General features: G+C 37.8%; 1 protein-coding gene across 3 annotated transcripts in view; it reads right to left on the bottom strand.

Annotated features, from left to right (window-relative positions):
• Positions 1–20,679, bottom strand: part of SYNE1 (spectrin repeat containing nuclear envelope protein 1) — a gene marked incomplete at its 5' end in the record, with an annotated part of 342,823 nt that overhangs the window by 33,457 nt on the left and 288,687 nt on the right. For all 3 annotated transcript variants that reach the window (XM_081315102.1, XM_081315103.1, XM_081315104.1), the window contains 3 exons: positions 2,998–3,148; positions 4,672–4,859; positions 17,067–17,229. In XM_081315102.1, the coding sequence (XP_081171228.1) occupies positions 2,998–3,148; positions 4,672–4,859; positions 17,067–17,229 (502 nt within the window). The remainder of the gene's footprint in view (positions 1–2,997; positions 3,149–4,671; positions 4,860–17,066; positions 17,230–20,679) is intronic.

The following is a 20,679-nucleotide window of genomic DNA, read 5'->3' on the forward strand; positions in this document are numbered from 1 at the left end:
AAATAGAAGCAACAAAATAACCCATTAAACTTCGGCTCTTATAATGAATATCTTCAATTGGATTTTTATTTTCACTTGTATCTGGTAATTTTTCTATCAAACAGAAATTATTATCCAGGCTTTTACATCCCATTTAAATCCCCTGCCATACTGGAGAGAAAGATGTGAGTTTTGTTTACATAAAAGTAATGCTAAAGATTGCTACCTGAAGTATATTTTTGCCTGTGCTACTATATATAAATATTCCATATAGGAAGCTCTTTTCTTGAGATACTAGGAACTACTTGTTATGCAGTACATGAAATCACTGTGCTATACCAAATATTTTCAAACAGAACTTTTAAAAAAGTCAGGCGCATGTTGATATTTAGGATGAAGTAGTACATGTTTCTAAAACATGGCATTTGGAAAACAGGCAGCCAGTTGGCAATGGCAACACAACAAACATATTTAACTGTGTCTTTATAGTCCTGTACTCTGTGACAAAGTGCTAATACAATGAAAATAATGGATTTCTTAGAACCTCATAATAAAAGACAAATAGACATAGTTTGTTAACTCAATAAGCTCGAATGTGTGGTAATGTAATTGTATATCACATAAAATTAGTCTGTGTAGGTAGACCACAATAGAGAGAGAAAATAGTGTGTGCACTCAGGTTTTACCAAGGGAAGATCAGCAACGTTCAGGGATTAAATGCTATCCTTGAATCACCAGGTGTAACAGAACAAAATAATCTATAGGCACATTCATGGCCATTAACATTAACTCTTGAGTTATTTTGCTGCTTTTTATTAGCAATCAACATGATTAAAATGAAAACAGGTATTTGTGCAGCAGGTTGCAGCCAAGGACAAAAGGGAGCTATGTAATCTGAAGCAGCAAATATCCTCCAAGGCTTCATCTTATAAATGATCAATCAACTCAATTTAAGTGTCAGTGCAGACTGTAGATAGGCAGGGAGATTAAGTAAAAAGAGGCAGACTGCAGTGGAAATTATATGAAGAATTCAGTTGGCGAACAATAAAAACCTTAATAAAACAAATCCAGAAAAACAAATCCACCTGTTTGAGTCAGTAAGAAAGACTACAGATTTTAAACAAGGAGGCTTATGTTGGGTCCACCACATTAGTAATTTCATCTGTTGCTAACATTTGTCCAGAGGAATGACAGCTGTAATGTTTTCTACTGTCTTATAATAATGTCCTTCTATACTGATATTCTAATTTGCTCACTTTAATTATACTTTAACTGAAACTTTTCAAAAGAGCACACTCTTTCAAATGTGTATCACATTTAACATCATATTTATTTTGGAGAAAAGAAAGCCTTAAGTCTGACAATTATTTTGCCTTTGTAAATGACTAATTTTCACCATTAAACATAGCTGAAGCATCTAGGCAAGGAAAAAAATGCATTAAAGCAAATATAAATCTATGCTTAAAAGTCCTCATACCATATGCAAAGAAGTAAATGCTCTGTTGACTATAAAAAATATCCAAAAGATAAAAATTTCTGGAATGCAGCTTTTCTTGTAACAGGCACACTGAAATGTTCTTTTTTATAAACTTTTAAGTGAGTTTTATTTTATTTCCACTCACTCTATGATGTCTACTGTAGCAAGTGAAAATAGTAAACAAGTTAAAAGCAAAGTAAAAAATATGTTTGAACAATTTTTTTCCAAGATCCCCTGCAGCAACCACACATTTAGGGGAGTGTAAGTGGATAGTTGAAATGCATTTGGATAAAAGAAAATGAAATGAAATACACAGAAAAAGCTCACAGAGGAACACATATTTAACATCTACTAAAATATATTTTGTTGAGTTTTATTTACTGGGGTAAATTGTACAATTTCTCAGCAAGTAAAAGGGAAATGGAATGGAAAGTAAGGAATGTTTTTATCCAAATTGACTGACTCATTCATGGACCTGTGGATATTAGTGATTGCAAGACTAAGTTCCACTTAAACATGATGGTAGTTGTTTGAAATAATTAAAACAGTAAGTGAAAGAAAGGATGACAGTTTCAAAATTAAAAAAAAAATCAATAAAATATAAAAAGGGTATTTTTGAATTGTGTAAAGATGAGTTCAAGCTTAGGCCATTATCGTTAGTCTGAAACAGAAAACAGGATGTATTCATCTATACAAATTTTCTGTTTTGCATAGTAACAGCAAGTATTTTTTATCTCATTTCCCTATATTTTCTCTTCCTGGTGTTCACAATTATATTTTGCATTATATCTCTATGAACTGTGACTGATGTGGTTGCCACTTCCCTTGTTCTCCTCTGGCTCAATTGAAAGAAAGGAACAGATGGGAAATGCTTCCATTTCCAAGTGGCATTATGTTTCTTCCTGGGCAGAATGAGCCATAAAGAGAAATTAAACCAAACCAAACAATAGCCTAATAGTAAGAAACCACAGGTACCTTCTCCTTGCTAAAAAAAAAGAGCAATATGATGTTCCATTGGGAGGACATTATTACCTGTTCAAAGTCAATTGTATCATTTGTAAGCAGGAGCCATTGGACATACACTAGCTAAATTATAGCAGACTATGGCCTTATTATGGACAATGCATATGGATCAAGTGCGCTAATTCATTTTAATTATAGTTTAGGGCAGGACAAATAACCTGTGATCCATTTTTGCAGTTTCAAACTCCTTTTCTCCAAGACTGAAGGCAGAATTTGATCTTTCACTAAAATAAAATGAGTAGAGTTATACTAATAAGGTAGAATAAATTTGCTTCTGTGACAGCATCAGAACAGATTATATTTCAATCCGAGGACCCAGATTGTTGGGGGCAATAAGCTGACTTTGTAATAATGCCGCTTAGGGGGGGGGCCCGAAAGCCCTAATAAGCAGGCATATACATAGAATGAAGGCTACTGCTAAGCTTGTAAGCCGCCCTGAGTCTTCGGAGAAGGGCGGGATATAAATGGAATTAAAATAAAAAATAAATAAAAACAAATTTCAAACAGATAAAAATCACCTCAAATTTCTTTAGTTCTTCTTTAGCAACAGTGTATAATACACCGGAAGAACTAGGCAAAGCAGCCGTCCTTTCAGAAATTTTCAACCAATCTTCAAAGCGAGAATAATCATCCAAAAATTTCTGCCAAAGTCTCCACGTCTCTTCAATTCTGAAACAAAGATAAAAATAGGAGAGTCTGAATTTCACCTTAATAATAATTATTTGATATCTTATCTAGTTACCAACTGTAATAAGGAAATCATTTTGCCTATCTGAATGTGCCCAAGCAAACAAAGAGGGTATTGAACAATACTGGCTTTTAATCCAGCTTGACAGTTGTTTTGCTTAACAAGAAACATAATTCATTCATTATTTATTTATTTAGCGCTTAGAATGTCATACATGTACTAGCAATATAAATTAACATTTCAGCTAGCTTAGTAGAATCCAATAAAATATAAGTGTCAAAAAGACCTATGTTCAAATATTAATGTCTAGGTCAGAGGTCCCCAACCTTTTGAGCACCAGAGATCGGTTCCGTGGAGAAAGGTTTTTCTGCAGACCAGAGGCGATGTGGTTTAATCTACTGCTTGCATCCCGCGGATGGGGTTTTGCTTTTTTATGCAGACCGGTTTCTGGCATGGTGCGGCCCGGTGCCGTTCCACCGATCAGGGGTTGGGGACCCCTGGTCTATATTATCTAACCATTGAAGCACAATATTGTTTATATTTAAAAAAATCAGATACTGGACCAGTATATGCCCTCAGCTTACAGCCAGTCGCAATGTGATCTACAGTCACAATGAGGGGAGGATACTATGCCCCATTTATACAGAGAGTCCCAGCAGATGCCATGTGAGGTGCAAATCCTGTTCAGTATTGTCCATTGCAGATGTGGTAGTTCAAAGCCTGGCACTTTTCTTGTGGGGTCATTTATATGTCTATCTATTCTGCACATTCAGCCACCCATTTGGCTTTCCATTGGGAATCAATGTTAAAATTGTAGGGCAGATGTTGTGCAAGTACTAGTGTGGGCTTGAGCTGGAATAAAGTAGTTATGGATTGTTCCTCTTAAACCTTTGCAAATCCTTATTTTAAATCATGTAATTATTTTGAATGTTTCAACACAGCATTATAAAGAGCTGAACAGAAAAGTTTCAGGGCTACACAACTTCAGCTGCTTAAATTAAGAAGTTTTAAAAAATGCAAACACACACACACTGCATTAACAAATAACTGTATCTATCATGCCTTGCCTTGAATATAGATCATATCAGGAAGCAGAACACTGAACTATAAAATCATCAGCATTCCAAACATGATTGTCAAGGTGAACTATCAATTGATTAATATTCCAAAACACATAATTTCCATAAGCTTGTAGAAATCTGCTTTTAACATAGCCATGACTGGCTGAGGGATTCTGGTACTTGAAGTCCACAAGTCTTAAAGTTTCCAAGTCTGGAGACCCCTGGATTAGATAACTCAGTAGTGAGACTCTTTAGATAAATTGCAGAATCTGTACGTAATGAAGTTTGAGCCATATGGAAGTAACAATGCTGCTCTATACAGTTTATATCCCTTAACCTATGTAACTTGTGTCCGTTAACAGGCATTTAATTTAAGAACTGGCTAGATTTCATCTCATTCTAAGAAATCTGGAGAATCATCTAATGTTTCGCCAAATACTTACTTGAGTCGCCTTTCCATTGACATGGCACAAATATTCCGCCATCTTCGATCCAAGTTCCTTGTGGCTTGCTGAATGGAATCACATTCTGTCTCAGTAGCACAAGCGTCACAATCATGGAGAAGAACTTCACAGAGATTGAGGACAGATGCAACCCCAGTGCTATGTTTCTCTATGTCTCTTTGAAGTTCCTGTAAATCAATAGATAAACTTGTGAATGTCTTAGGCAAAATTGAAGTTAATTAATACTGTACGTACTATAAACAAGCAAGGCAAAACTGAAATACAAATGAAGGAAAATAAAAAGCTAAGCTACTTGGTAGCTAATAAAAATCCCAAATTGTTCTACAAAAATTGAGATTCCAAGTGGATATACTTAAAAATAAGTTCTAATGCAACCAGGCACACACACACACACACACACACACATAAATACAAAGGGAGGGGGAGGGAGAGAAACCAATCATTCCAACACATACTTTTATTTTTGTAATCAAGTAAATGTCTTATTTATTAAACATAATAAGATAAGAAGAGTGCATAGAACATTGCTCTTGATGTTCATATGTTCTACCAGGCTACAAATATACTAATTGAAACCCATTAAGTTTATTGCCACACATCTTCAGGTAATTTTAATAAGTCTAATATTAATACTACTAATTATCTCTCAGTAGCAATTTGCAATTGCTTTTCTGGGTTCCATTCATGGTTTGATGTTGACTTTTAAAACTCTGAATGGGATGAGGGAAGAGAGTTTCAAGGAGTGCTTTCTTTTTGACATCCATGCCCAAACAGCCCTGGTTGGGTGATGGGATTAGTAAATAAATGTTGTGTTAGTGAAGGTAGTGCTTTACTATTAAGCTCTTTGTCATATTGCGTTTCTTCAAGTTGTGTGCAGTTAACTCCACATGTTGTCATGTTTCCAACCATATGCTTTATTTCCTTTGAGTCGCTGAATCAGGTGGAGCAACAAGTAGGAAAAATTGGATCGTTTCTTTTTTTATGGAAAAAAAAAAGTAAATGGAGTATGTGAAAACAGAGTGAGAAATGTTCATGAAATGGCTCTCTTAAAAATGTCAAGAATGTTGCTGTACCCTGGACATTTCAGGATGGGATAGGTAGTCTTTGGTGCAAGAACCCATTTAGCATTCCAAGAACTTAGTGGATACATGAATGGACAAAATGTCTGCCATGGATGGCTATGATTTATTTTATTTTATTTTATTGAATTTATATACCACCCTTTCCCGAAGGACTCAGGGCGGTTTACAGGGTATATAAAACATCGATACAAAAATTAAGACCAATTTAAAAAGATTAAACTAAGTCCCTGCAACATGTAAAACCCCAGTTAAAACCCCAATTAAAACTCAGCCTGAGCCGGAAAGCTCGAAGAGCCAGGTCTTCAGGTCTCGGCGGAATGATCGAAGGTCGGGGGCAGTCCTAAGCTCCATGGGTGTTCATTAAGGCTCTTTCAACTCTCCATGGTTCATTACTCCATGACTACATTAGTTCACCAGGATTGTCTGTCAATGACCATTTCTCTGAATTTTTGTAAGCCCATTCTCATGTCAGCAGTCAGCAGTGTTTAGTCACCTTATTTACATATTTAGGGTGATTGTACTGTTTTGCTTCATATGTTAATTAACTCTTCTTTATTCCTTCTTTTCCAGTAGAACTTTGCCTTGTCTGTTATCATGCTTATCTTGGCAAGAAAGATTCCCTTCATTTCTATAATTACATTGAAGAAATTTACTGTTCTTTTTATTTGATTGTCATCTTCAGTTTCTTTTCCTTGCTTGTGTAAATAGATTTCCTTGATTCTTCTTGGTCTGCAGAAAAGTTTAGTTTCAAGAATTCTGTATGTTGTCTTTTGCTTTCTGTCTTTCTTAGTCAATTTTCAATGTATAAATAGGTATTTTGTCTTCTAATGAATGTTATATTTTGTAATATTTTTGTTACTTCATTTAATGATTTTGTGAATTTCAAATTAGAATTCTTCAGAGATAAACTTTATCAGATCAAATCAAATACATTTCAGTTCTCTACTCTTACAACAACAAAGGTAGATGCAATATTACTGAAATTGTATCTTGTCTATCACTTGATTTATTAAGCTGAAATTGTACAAGAAGTTCAGGACCAAGGCAGTTAACCTAGGTCTTGTTTTTGTTGACTGAACAGAGAGCTACACCCACTTGGTTGCAGATCATACAGTCAATTTGACATTAGTGTTGTTTACCCAGCAATGTCCATGTGTGGAATTGCATTTTAGATTGCTTTAAAAACATATTTGCTATAGTATAATGTTTGAAATGGTTACAGCTATTTGTCTGTCTCCTACTTCATCTGTATATCAAGATAAAACGTTTCCACTATTCAAGGTGCTATTTTACTTCAAAGTTTAGTCTTATATATAGTTTAGTCTTATATTCATCTATAATGAATATGACATATGTTGCTGGTTTTATATCAATGAAGTGTTGCAAATCATAACTGAACTGTTCAATTCCTGTTTCCTTGAATCCCTGTGGTTGTCTTGTCCTGCACTTTAAATATTATTTGTTGGAGTGTTAGTGGAGGTAGTACTTTACTATTAAGCTTCTTGTCATATTGCATTTCTTCAAATTGCACGAAGTTACATTTTTTTCATGTTTCCAATCATATGCTTTATGTAACCATAAATGCTGGGAAAGGTGGAAGGAAACAGAAGAAGAGGACAATCACACAATGTAATAGATTTAAGTTACAGTAGCACCAGCGGAAGAGCTGAAGAAGAGGTTAGGGACAGATTATCATGAGAACATCTATCAATGTAGTTATTAAGAATCAACACCAACGTGATACTACCTAAACAATCTATCAGGCCATAAATTATGTTAACATCTTTTGTTAGCATAAGTGGCTATGGTATTTCTTATATAGTTTTCTTATCCCCACTATAAGAGACTGTGGTTCTTTGCTATGAAATAATCAATTCAGTTTGTTGATTCCCACATGGTCAATGTCCACTCTTGACACCGCTGTTTTGATAACATCAAGGTGACTTGGTTCATTGCTTTGGCATTCCCTGGTCAATTGTTTATAGTATGAAATGTCCATCTTGCTTTTGCCTGTGAACAAATCAGCAATGGACATCTTTTCACCTTTAATCCCAGCAACTTTTTGAATACCTTCTCGCTTGGGGGCCTCATACTCCAGTTTAATTTTTTGAGGAGATTTACTTCAATAGAAGTAGGGGACGACAGAGAATGAGGTGGCTGGATGGAGTCACTGAAGCAGTAGGCGCGAGCTTAAATGGACTCCAGAAGATGGTAGAGGACAGGAAGGCCTGGAGGAACGTTGTCCATAGGGTCGCGATGAGTCAGACATGACTTCGCAGCTAACAACAACACTTCAGTAGGTGACATTTCCTTCTCCAATGGATACTATTTAGTCCAATTCTTCATCAGTGATCTGCTCATCAGGGATAACTGCTTGGAAAAGTGCCCTCCTGATGGTATAACTCATAGGTTTTCGATAAAAAGGGGGGGCAGGATGGCAGCAAGAAGCAAGGGGACAAAAGATATTTGAGAAAACAGTGACCATTTTATAGTTCAGGGTGGTAAAAATTAAGTTTACAATTGTGAGAAACTGTGGGTAGCAGCCAGGGGCAAAAGAATTCAGAAGCAAATTCAGGAGAGCTGCATTTGGGGGGAAAAACAACTCTACCTTAATTAGCTTGTTACAAATCACTTGGAACAGTTTTTAATAATGTATTTTTCATTTATAACATTAAAAATATTGTTGAACTCTGTGTCATTCATGCTTCCTGACTTTACCAGCAATTTGAGATTTAACCACTGTTGTAAAACATGAAAATGCACTGAATATAATTCTCTAAAGACTAGTGAAGTAGTCTTTGAATAGCACTAATTGAAATACATTTGCATTTCAATATAATTTAATATAGTATTGGGATTAGATGTATTGCCTTTCATATAACCTAATTTCTTGCATTTGGAACAGAAGTCAAATTAACAAAGCAACAAGTTAAAGACAACTAATATTTATAATTTGTTCAGGAAAATGAGGACATTTAGCACCACATAGAGGGAAAGAAGAAGAAGAAATGAAGATTCCTGGCTAGATTGATCATCTATTTGTTCAAAGGTAACACTACACACGGTTTCTGTTCTTTTGCATAATTCTTCCTAGATTTCCCAATTGCAGATTCCTATAAATTAATTCTGAGGCACTGGGGAGATGGAAAAAATCCTATTTATTTCCTAAATTATCCCTACCAGAGGCAGAGGCTTGAGCTAATGTGATTCAATATATGACAAAGAGCATTTTGCCCTCATAATATGTAGATTCTATGCCTGTGCCTGTCTGGCATGTAGACTGGTCAAGTCTGAATATCAAACATGCTGAATATAATTTACAACCTTATCCTAAGAAATATTGACAAAAGAATTTTCTCTCGGAAGAATTTTGTTTGATGAATAAAAGTGTGTGTGTGTGTGTGTGTGTGTGTGTGTGTGTATAAGCACACCTTTTGAGTACTGTTGACTCCTGGTGACTGCCTGGACAAGTCCCTGCAAATTTCCTGGCAAGATTTCAGAGTGGTTTGCCCTTGTCTGCTTCCTAGGGCTGAAACAGAATGACTGGCTCAAGGTTACCCAGCTAGCTTCATGCCTAAGGCATGGACTAAAACTCACAGTCTGCTGGTTTCTAGACTGATACCCTAACCACTACACTACTTGTCATTATGAATAAACATTCATAATAAACAGTATTTATGAATAATCCAGGTGGTCCACCTACATTTTGAGTCAAATCAGAAGTGACTATAAGCACATGATTTAAACGTTTATTACCTTCTGATATTGACTGGTAGTTGTTTTGAATGCTAAATGGTACACTCATGTTGAGTATACTATTTGTATCAATGCCAACAGTCCCACTGCATTAAATAGCAAAAGAAATTCCTGGGACATTGTATCTCCAAGAGTATAAATTTACAAAATAAGCATACAAAATATGTCTGTTTCAGTTTCTGACCACTCCATGTCATGTATTTATTTATTTATTTATTTATTTATTTATTTATTTATTTATTTATTTATTTATTTATTTATTTTATTACATTTATATACCGCCCTTTCCCGGAGGACTCAGGGCGGTTTACAGGGTAATTAAAAACCAAAATACAAAAGTTAAAAAAACCAAGTTTAAAAAAAATTAAATTTATCCCTGTGTAAGTAAAACCCCCAATTAAAATAAAATTAATCCTCAGCCCGGGCCAGAGAGCTCGAAGAGCCAGGTCTTCAGGTCCCGGCGGAATGAACGGAGGTTGGGGGCAGTCCTCAGCTCCACTAGCAGCTGGTTCCAAAGGGCAGGCGCCCCCACTGAGAAGGCCCTATCCCTGGGTGTCGTCCGCCGGCAATCTCTTACCGGCGGCACCCTGAGAAGACCCTCCCTGTGGGAGCGCACTGGACGAAGGGAACTTGATGCCGGCAGCAGGTGTTCCCTCAGATATCCCAGACCCAAGCCATGTAGGGCTTTATAGGTCATCATCAGCACCTTGAATTTCACCCGGAGGGCAACCGGAAGCCAATGCAGCTCGCGGAGCAGAGGTGTTACATGGGAGTATCGGGAGACCCCCATCACAACTCGCGCGGCCGCATTCTGCACCAGCTGAAGCCTCCGAGTGGTCCTCAAGGGCAGCCCCATGTAGCATGATTTAATACACATTTTATTCACAAGTAAATTACTAATTGTGTAACTGGATCAATACACCAAAATTTTAGAAAGAGTTTTAAAAATGTGCTAATTTCAAAATGATTTGCATTCCTAATTTGTATAACATGATAAACAAACCAAGACAGAACCATTGTAGCCATGTCTGCGAACAAGGAGGAACCAGAAAACCTGACATTATGCCTTTATAATCTATTGGCATAAGATTCTACATAGTTCTAAATTATTATGTTGAATGGTGACCCACCTTAATTGGGCAATTAAAAACCAAATGAAGGGCTTTTCTTTAGTCAATTCTATCTGTTTATGCATACGAAGTGTGTAAAAGATGGGAAAGTTAAAATGTTTCAAAAAAACTTTTTAAAACAGTTGCCTAAACAGGTTTCACACCACAGCATAATATGCTTCTGAAAATGCTGGTTCTTGTAGTCCTAAAATAGCCACTATTATGTATCATGTGAATTTGCTAGGTGATCAGTGGGAATGAGAGAGCAATGGAGGCTGCCAGAAGGATTTGGGGTATTCCTGTGTAAGGAACATTTGCTTAAACTCCAGTTGTCTGTATGTATATAAAGAATATACTTCTATTTCTTGAGGGGATAAGAATCTCTGATAGGAAAGAAAAGGAACTGGGGGAAAGAAAGAAAGGAATAAATGGCTGAAATGTATCCTGACATTCAAACGGAAACTCAGATTCAAATCCCAATTTAGTAATAACAAGTGAGACAAACATGTTAAATAAACACATTAAAGCAGGAGTCTCCAACCTCCGGGCTGCAGCCCACTACTGGGCCATGGCCTTTCAGAACTGGGCTGCGGAAGTGGTGGGCAAGTGTGCACGTGCAACTCCACTTGCACACACAGTGGGCAGGTGAGGGCACATGCACAGCTCCATTTGTGCAAAGGGCAGGCACGTGTGCTCATTGCTTGTGCAAATGGAACTGCGTGGAGACGCTTGCCCACCGCTCACACAGAACCATCCCCTTGCCCTCCTTTCCGCCAGTCTGCAAAGCCGGAAAAGTTGGAAACCGCTGCATTAAAGTATTATTTAACAATTGTTTTTTCATTAGGGAAAACCATGATGGTGAAAATACAACCCTAATTAATATATAATAATAATAATAATAATAATAATAATAATAATAATAATAATAATAATAATAATAATAATAATAATAATGATGATGATGATGATGATGATGATGATGTTGGAAAAGACTTGGTCATCTAGTCCAACCCCCTGCTCAGGCAGGAAACCCTATGCCACTGATGGCGAACCTTTTAGAGACCGAGTGCCCAAACTGCAACCCAAAATCCTCTTATGTATCGTCGGGTGCCGGGTGGGCATGGCCCATTGGGTGTGGCCCATTGCGTGGGCGTGGCCCATTGGGTGGGCGTGGCTGCAGTGGTAATGACAGACTTGGTGGGATTAAAAAGTTCAATCGATCAATTCCAACTTTGCGAGATCTTTTTTTTTCGCGAGAAGTTGAAATTGATTGATTCTTTTTTTTTTGCACACAGTGGCTGAGGCCTAAAGCGAAAAGGTTTTATAAAACCTAGCTGAAGGCCTAGGACTGGGGCGACAGTGCACGTGCCCACAGAGAGGGCTCTGTGTGCCACCTGTGGCATGCGTACTAGAGGTTCGCCACAATGGCCCTATGCCATTTCAGACAAATGGCTGTACAGTCTCTTCTTAAAAACTTCCAGAGTTGGAGCATTCACTGCTTCTGGAGGCAGGTTGTTCCACTGATTAATTGTTCTGTCAGGAAGTTTCTCCTTAGTTCTAAGTTGCTTCTCTCTTTGATTAGTTTCCCTCTGTTGCTTCTTGTCCTGCCCTCAGGTGCCTTGGGAAATAGCTTGACTCCCTCTTCTTTGTGGCAGCCCCTGAGATATTGGAACACTGCTATCATCTCACCCCTAGTCCTTCTCTTCATTAAACTAGACATACCCAATTCCAGCAACCATTCCTTATATGTTTTAGCCTCCAGTCCCTTAATCATCTTTGTTGCTCTTCTCTGTACTCTATCTAGAGTCTCAACATCTTTTTTACATCGTGGTGACCAAAACTGGATGCAGTATTCCAAGTGTGGCCTTACCAAAGCATTGTAAAGTGGTATTAGTACTTCACTTGATCTTGATTCTATCCCTCTGTAATGCAGCCTAGCACTGTGTTGGCTTTTTTGGCAGCTGCAGCACACTGCTGGCTCATATATAAGTGATTGTCCACTAGGACTCCAAGATCCCTCTCACAGTTACTACTATTGAGCAAGGTACCACGTATACTATACCTGTGCATTTGGTTTTTCTTGCCTAAATGTAGAACCACTGAATTTCATTTTGTTAGATAGCGCCCAGTGTTTAAGTCTGACCAGATCCTCGTGTATCTTAAGCCTGTCTTCTGGAGTGTTGGCTATTCCTTCCAGCTTGGTGTCGTCTGCAAATTTGATGAGTTCCCCATCTATCCCCTCGTCCAAATCATTGATGAAGATGTTGAGAAGCACTAGGCCTAGAACAGAGCCTTGGGGCACACCACTACACACTTTCCTCCATGTAGATGCAGTTCCATTGAGGACCACAAGCTGAGTACAGCCAGTCAGCCAGCTACAAATCCATCTGGTGGTGATGCTGTCTAACCCACATTTTTCTATCTTATCAAGTAGTAGGTTGTGATCTATTTTATCAAATGCCTTACTGAAATCCAAGTAAATTATATCCACAGCAAGTGTGCAACTGTACCTAGATTACTGGAAATGATTTGAGTACACAGCATCCACAGTGTCCACAGCATTCCTCTGGTCCACTAATTGTGTCACATATTTTGATTCCATGTTGCAGAAGAGCATAAGTAACCATGCATAATGCCCAGATCAGTGTTTCTCAATCTAACAACTTTAAGACATGTGGACTTCAACTCCCAGAATTCTCCAGCCACATGTTACATATTGAAGTTACCAAGGGTTTCAGGTTGAGAAATATTGGCCTGGATCATATGGTTACATTATTGGATAAGTTGCACTCAAAAAGATAATACCCTTCCCTCCCATTATAATGATAATGAATACATTTCTTCTCAACCTTTTCACTTTACCTAGTATAAGCATCCTAACTGCTCGTGCCATATGTATGCTTTTATATTCACAAATAGGCGCATGGCTGTTTCAATCCAAAATAAGGCAGACACTGACAACTTTGTAATCCTAGAATTAAAAGTAGACCCTGCATTCTAGCAGGATATATATAATATGATAATTATTTCTATTATATCTATTATGACAGCACACCTTTTCATGATTGTTGATCAACAACCACTGGCATTCTGTTGCCAACACTTTCTGACAGCTTGCGACTCATCACCTGTTGAATGATGATCTTCAAAAGCAAACTTGACCACAGTTCCTTCAAATTGCTTTTAAGCAATTCTCTAGGCTATATAATAACTCCAAGTTTCAATTCTGAGTCCTGACTCCTGAGTAGGGCACCCAACACCTTGGCTTCTTCCTGGTATTTTCATATGATCGCAATGAATCTTATAGCACATTACTGACTTTCAGGAATAATTGCTAATATGAATGATCTATTCAGATCTGTAGAGTCATACTGGACAAGAGGCTGAAGTCTATGGCTCTTCTTCATTATTACTTTTGTTTCTCAGTTACACACTACTAGTAACAAATCATCCACAGCTACAGAAGTCATTTCATCGGGTATAAATTTCTTCAGTTATATTTGTAACAGAGACTTCTGTTACAAATATTAATCTGCATGTTAATCTGCTAGCTTCAAGCTAAATTTATGTTCATTCTGTCTAGCTGACACTTTCTATTATGAGGATTTAAGTGCTGTTTCTAATCCAGCGGCCCCCAACCAGGGACTGGTTCCATGGAGAGAGGTTTTTTTCCCGCAGACTAGAGGGGGTGTGGATTCGTGTGCTGCCTGCATCCCGGGGAGGGGCTTTGCTTATCTGCACAGACCATTTTCTGGCATGCCACGAACCACTGCCAGTCCATGGACTGGGACTTGGGATCCCTGTTCTAATCAACATTTGTTGTAAAGTTGCAGTGATACTCTGTAAAAGGGCCTGAAAGTCAAATAATGATTATTCATTGCTTCTCTTGTGAAATATTTTGCTATCAACACTAAAGAAGTTAAACATCTTCAAGTATTCCTTAATAGCAGTTTCACACAGTCCTTTTCAAACTAACCATCTCTAAACTCCAGTGCTGCATTGAATACCTATCAATTATTTGACCTCAAGGCAAGTACAAGACATTGCTCAAGAAGCTAATTAAACTAACAGCTTAAGTATTAAAAATGCCTCCAGTGTAAAAAAGATTGAGAGGGAGATTAAATGTTTGTGTCAGATGTTAATCATCATAACAGATGAAGCAACCTGTCTATCAGAGGTATCAGTGAAAGGCTGAGAATGGCAACCTGATGGATTACACAGTAAGAAGACTTAACGATTTCCTCCCAGAATTACATTTTTCCAAAAATGACATAGTACGTGCATGTAGAGTTCAAAATACCAAGCTTGCAAAGTTGAATAAACCAAAGAATATTATAATTAAATTTCTTACTGAACAAAAATTCTTTGAGGCACATACACCAAGATATTAGCCTAATCGCCTTACCAAAAATGATGACATTTAAGCTTCTTATATGATTGCCGATAAAAATGGGAATTTAGTATAAATGGGAATTTCCATTTAAATTTAGTAGATTGAAACCACAAGGAATAGAAACAATTTATGTTATTCAGGTTATGTATAAAACTGGCTGAGTTGAAGAAAATTCCTTCTGACAGAGCTTGGACAAGGAATGACCTTGGAGATTAAGCCAAAGAGAAACAGCTGAAAAATGAAGCTCCCAGCTGGAAGAGGATTGGGACACAAAAATGAGCAAAGGTGGGGGGAATACAAAATGAACCCCTTGGACTAGAAATTCTTGTATGGTATTAAAATATTAGCTCATATTAGAATTAAGGTATAAGTGGTTGAGATAAAAATTATTCAGGAAGAGGGATGCAGAAAATTAATATAAGAAAGAACATAAAATTAAAATTATAAGAAGGTCCAATCATGTCCAACTCTAGGGAGTGGTGCTCATCTCCATTTCTTATCCAAGGGAGCCAGCATTATCTAAAGACACATTATCTATGGCCAACACGATTATATGCCGAGGCGTATGGAATGCTGTTACCTTCCCATTGAAGTGGTACCTATTTATCTACTCATAATCACATGCTTTCGAAGTGCTAGGTGGGCAGGAACTGGGGCAAGTGACGCTCATCACGCAGCGCTTGGATCTTGAACCTACGCTAATTATAGGTACAATCATCCAAATTATCTGGAATCTATCTAGCTCTATCAGATGCTGAATATATTTCATTTTTGCCAAAGAAATTCTGTTCCTCTAACCATGTGTTTTTTAGATATATGGAAAGCCTTTATACGACTAGCACGCATGTGCGGGGGAACCTTTACCTTTACCTTACCTTTTTATTTGTAAAATAGTTGAGAGCATAAGTAAAAATCAATAATGAACACTCAAATGAATGTATCAAAAATAGGGATTTTATTTATTTACGGTATATAGCCTCCCAACTCCATTGCATAAAAGACCCATAATTCATAATACTAACCATAGCCCATGAAAGAGGTAATGCTATAACAGAGCAGGCAGAGCTGGAGGGTAGAATTAAGTGTCTTATCAGTTTAAGAGTTGTTATGTTTCCACAAGTGATCCAAGTCCAACCCCTCTTGAATTCTGTTGACCCCTAATCTGTCATCAATTCAGTACTGAACTTTAGTTGACTAGATTCTTCTGTATAGGATTGAGCAATAAATCTTTTGAACTGCAGATTAAGGTATTTGTCCTTATCCTTTGCGCCTGACAAATGCTTAGCTTAAGAATGTATTACCAAGTACCTCAATTAGCATGTTATTCCTTTCATAAGCTCCAACAAAACAGTGGGTATATATGGAAAATATTTTTTTCTTGGGTAGGGATTTAAGCCAATTATTTTTGATTTTATACAAGCATTGTGCTGAATATGAAGAAATAGGTTTTATTAGACTTATTTCATGGATTATTCTCTTAAATTCATCGACAGCATACCCAAATTTGTGTAAGTCATTCAACTCTGCATGGAAAATAATTTTAAAAAACAACTTAGAAACAGCCAAAGGGAGGAAGAACAATTTGGCCTTCCCAAATACAACTTTTTTTTTCATCTCATGGACTTATAAACTTGTGAAATACTAACACAAAGATTTCATTTCTATATAGGGCAATTAAAAGTGCCTCACATTTCACTTCCACATAATTAAAAGCCAATTAAACCAGAAGCTAACATACTGTACATAATATGGTAGTGCCTTACCTCTGGTTGGCAGGCTCAGTGAGCAGTCCCATGTTGACTGGATGTCAAGCCAGCAGAAGATTCTACCAGAATAATGCTAAAAGCATCACTTGCCTTGAAATTTAAGGGCATCTTCCTCACTGCCCTCTTGTACCACAGGAAACAGCACGCCCAAACCTGCTTCACACTTGGATCACCTTCACCATTATGCAATTGGAAATGTGGGTATTTCATTTGGGGGGACTTTTTTGTTTTGTTTTGATTGCTCTTCTACCTCACGTTTTTGTTTTACCTGCTGTTCATTTAGTTTCCTTTGAATCTCCTCGGAATCACAAGTTTCATAAACAATGGCTTTGGATAACTCTGATTCAATATGGGCGAGCCAAGATCTCAAGATGCTCATGTTCTTATCCAATTGCTGGATTGCCACCAAAGTCTCCTTCAGTTTTTTCATCCTGTTAAAAGACACAGACAATATCATGAGCATGTTTACTCAGGAGCTCTAGATATCTGCCTTTTTTAACATACATATTTATTTTAGCAATTTTTAGTATCGATATAGTCTTGATTTTTAGAATGGATATGAGTAACATAACCCAGTATGTTCATCTACAGGCATAAAAAGTATAAATAAATGTGCAAATAATATTGATAACTATTAAATAATATATTGTTTACAATAAATACTTTTAGATCATGTAAATAGGAAAAAGCTTCTTTTAATTTTCATTTAGCAATGAGTTCTTCAGATTTCAATATTTCCAGTGAATTGAAGAAACAGGGTGGTGTAGTGGTTAAGTATTGCACTCAGAATGGAAACTGTAAATCAGGGGTGTCAAACTGACGACCCGCGGGCCGGACGCGTCATCCGGAAGCCTCGCCCACCCCATTGCTGGCAATGGCAAAATAGTCCTGATACGCCTCGCGACGTCACGGGTTTGACATGTCTGCTGTAGAGCTATTTTACTCAAAGCCATGCAAACTCACTGGGTAACTTTGGGCCAGGCAATCTGTCTATCTCAGTCCAATCTACTTGACAAATTGCTGAGGTGGAGGATCAAAACCAAAATAGGTCTTGAATCATGCTTACAGTATATATTTATTTTTATTTTAATTTATTTATTTTAATTCCATTTATATCCCGCCCTTCTCCAAAGACTCAGGGCAGCTTACAAGCTTAGCAGTAGCCTTCATTCTATGTATATGCCTGCTTATTAGGGTTTTCACACACACACACACACACACACACACACACACACACACACACCCCAAGCGGCATTATTACAAAGTCAGCTTAATTGCCCCCAACAATCTGGGTCCTCATTTTACCTACCTGGGAAGGATGGAAGGCTGAGTCAACCTTGAGCCTGGTGGGATGCGAACCTGCACTAATTGCAGGCAGCTGGTGTTACTTAAGGAGGCATTAGCCCACTGCTGCACCAAGGCTCTTATATATGATGCCTAATTGATCTTTTTTAGTTTTGAGAAAGCACTGGAAAAGATCCTTAGGTTCTAGTGTGAAATTTGACTAAGCCCTAGCCACTTCTTGGGATGAGAGGTTGGTAATGGGCCTTGATTAAGTTTGTATGCTCTTGTGTACAAACTTAATCAAGCCCTCCTAATTCTCAGAGAAAATTTCAAGGCGGTGACAGAAGAGATACTGTACCAACAGCATCTCTGGAGAAGAAGGACAAAGATCAACTCTGATAACTGGAAGAATGTGTATTATGGATTACACAGTAGCAATAACCATCATTTTCCACTTTAATTTTATTTTTGGAATGCCATCTGTCGGTCTTCTTTAAGGTCGCCTAGTCCTTAGGAAGAGATGAGTAAGAAAACCATCTGAAAGTTTATTACTGCCCAACATTGCTGCTGTCAGATGGGTGGCCATATACACGTGATAAATAAATAAATGGGGAGGGGGGATAGGGGGGTCTGTTGGAAAAGAATTTGAATTTATTATCATTCCAGCTTGGCAGGACATGTAAAACTGACATATGGTCTGACACCTAGGAAGAGTTTGTGCCTGTTAAGTTCTGAGGGATTGGACAGGGGCCCTTGGATTGGTCAGCTTGGCACTTGTATGTTAGATTCATTCATTCATTCATTTATTTATTTATTAATGGGATTTATATCCCGCCCTATCTCCCGAGGGACTCAGGGTGGCTAACAACAACAAAACTTAAAGGTCTCTGTACAGTAAATTAAAAATAAAAATTTGAAATAAATTAAAATAAATTAAAGAATAGAGTTAGAATTGTAAATATAATTAAAATCCCTGTCAGTCTAGGTCAGCCAGGTGGAAAAGGAGTGTTTTGAGGCCACGGCGAAAGGACTGGAGATCTTGGGCCATCCGAAGCTCAGGGGGGAGCTGGTTCCACAGGGCTGGCACTCCCACAGAGAAGGCTCTTCCCCTGGGGGTCGCAAGCCGACATTGTCTAGCTGACGGTACCCTGAGGAGGCCTTCTCTGTGTGAGCGTACTGGGTGATGGGAATTCGTTCCCGGCAGCAGATGGTCCTGCAAGTATCCTGGGCCTAAGCCATGTAGGGCTTTAAAGGTAAGAACCAGCACCTTAAATCTCACCCGGAGGGCATGTCCTTCCCTAGTTGATCAAGGCCTCCCAGGAGATGATATTGAGGTGATTTAAGCAGTCATGAGTTCATCCTTAAGAGATAGGATGATGAATTCAATCTGTGCTTGAGGTGGTGGTCTGTCACATCTTCAAGAAGCCACTGTTGGACTAAACAGTGTTGGGAAACTTCTACCCCCTCTTCAATTTTTCCTTCTTGAGGAAGTTTGTTGAGAAAGTAATTGGACTGCAGCTCCAGAAGATCCTAAAGAAGACCCATTATCTGGATCTCTTTCAGTTGAGTTGCAGGCCTGGGCATCGTACAGAGATGGCACTGATCGTGTTTAAGCAGTCTGGGTGGGTTCAGACTATTTGAACAGCTGGTACAAATATAAAATCTGTGTAAGATGCTACTTATGCATGTCTGCTAAGAATAGGTAAAATAGGTCCATCACTTCAGCGTTCCCTCTGAGATTTGAATGGTCCAGCCCTTGTACCTGCTATGACTGCTCAACTGTTTATGGCTTTTTAAAGCTTCCTGAAACTGCCTCAATAATAACATAGTAAAGAAAAAGAAATATATTATAAAGTGACTTCACACCTTCTTAAGTTTAGTAACTTATCACCCTCTCTTAAAATACAATAAATGATCTCTTCTTATGCCCTTTGCCATGTCCCATATCTATAAGAGAAGGCCTCCTCAGGGTACCGTCAGCTAGGCAATGTCGGCTGGCGACCCCCAGGGGGAGGGCCTTCTCTGTGGGAGCGCCAGCCCTATGGAATCAGCTCCCCCCTGAGCTACGGATGGCCCAAAATCTCCAATCCTTTCGCTGCGGCCTCAAAACACTCCTATTCCACCAGGCTGACCTGGACTGACAGGCATTTTAATTAATTATATTTACAATTTTTAATTTATTTTTAGTTTTTAATTTTAATTTATTGCACAGATGATTTTAATTTTATTTTTATCTTAATTTCTGTACTTATTATATGTTTTGTTGTTAGCCGCCCTGAGTCCTTCGGGAGATAGGGCGGGATATAAATCCCATCAATAAATAAATAAATAATAAATATAAACAAATGCATAAACCACTGAGTCCTGATGTCAGCAAAAGATTATTAAATGCTATCAGAGATAACAATTTAGTTTAACTGTGATCAAATAAACCAACATTATATTCCTTCCTTTTACTTCTATCAACCTTAATCTTTAACCCTTTCAAATAATGATGTAAAACTTGATTTTTTTTCATTTTTTTCCTTTATCCCTTCTCATAAAATTCTTCAAAACCTTTAACAAGCCTGTTTGGAATATCCCATACAGGAAAATTG

The sequence above is a fragment of the Vipera berus genome, assembly GCF_964194415.1.
Source record: "Vipera berus genome assembly, chromosome: 1".
Taxonomy (NCBI): Eukaryota; Metazoa; Chordata; class Lepidosauria; order Squamata; family Viperidae; genus Vipera; species Vipera berus.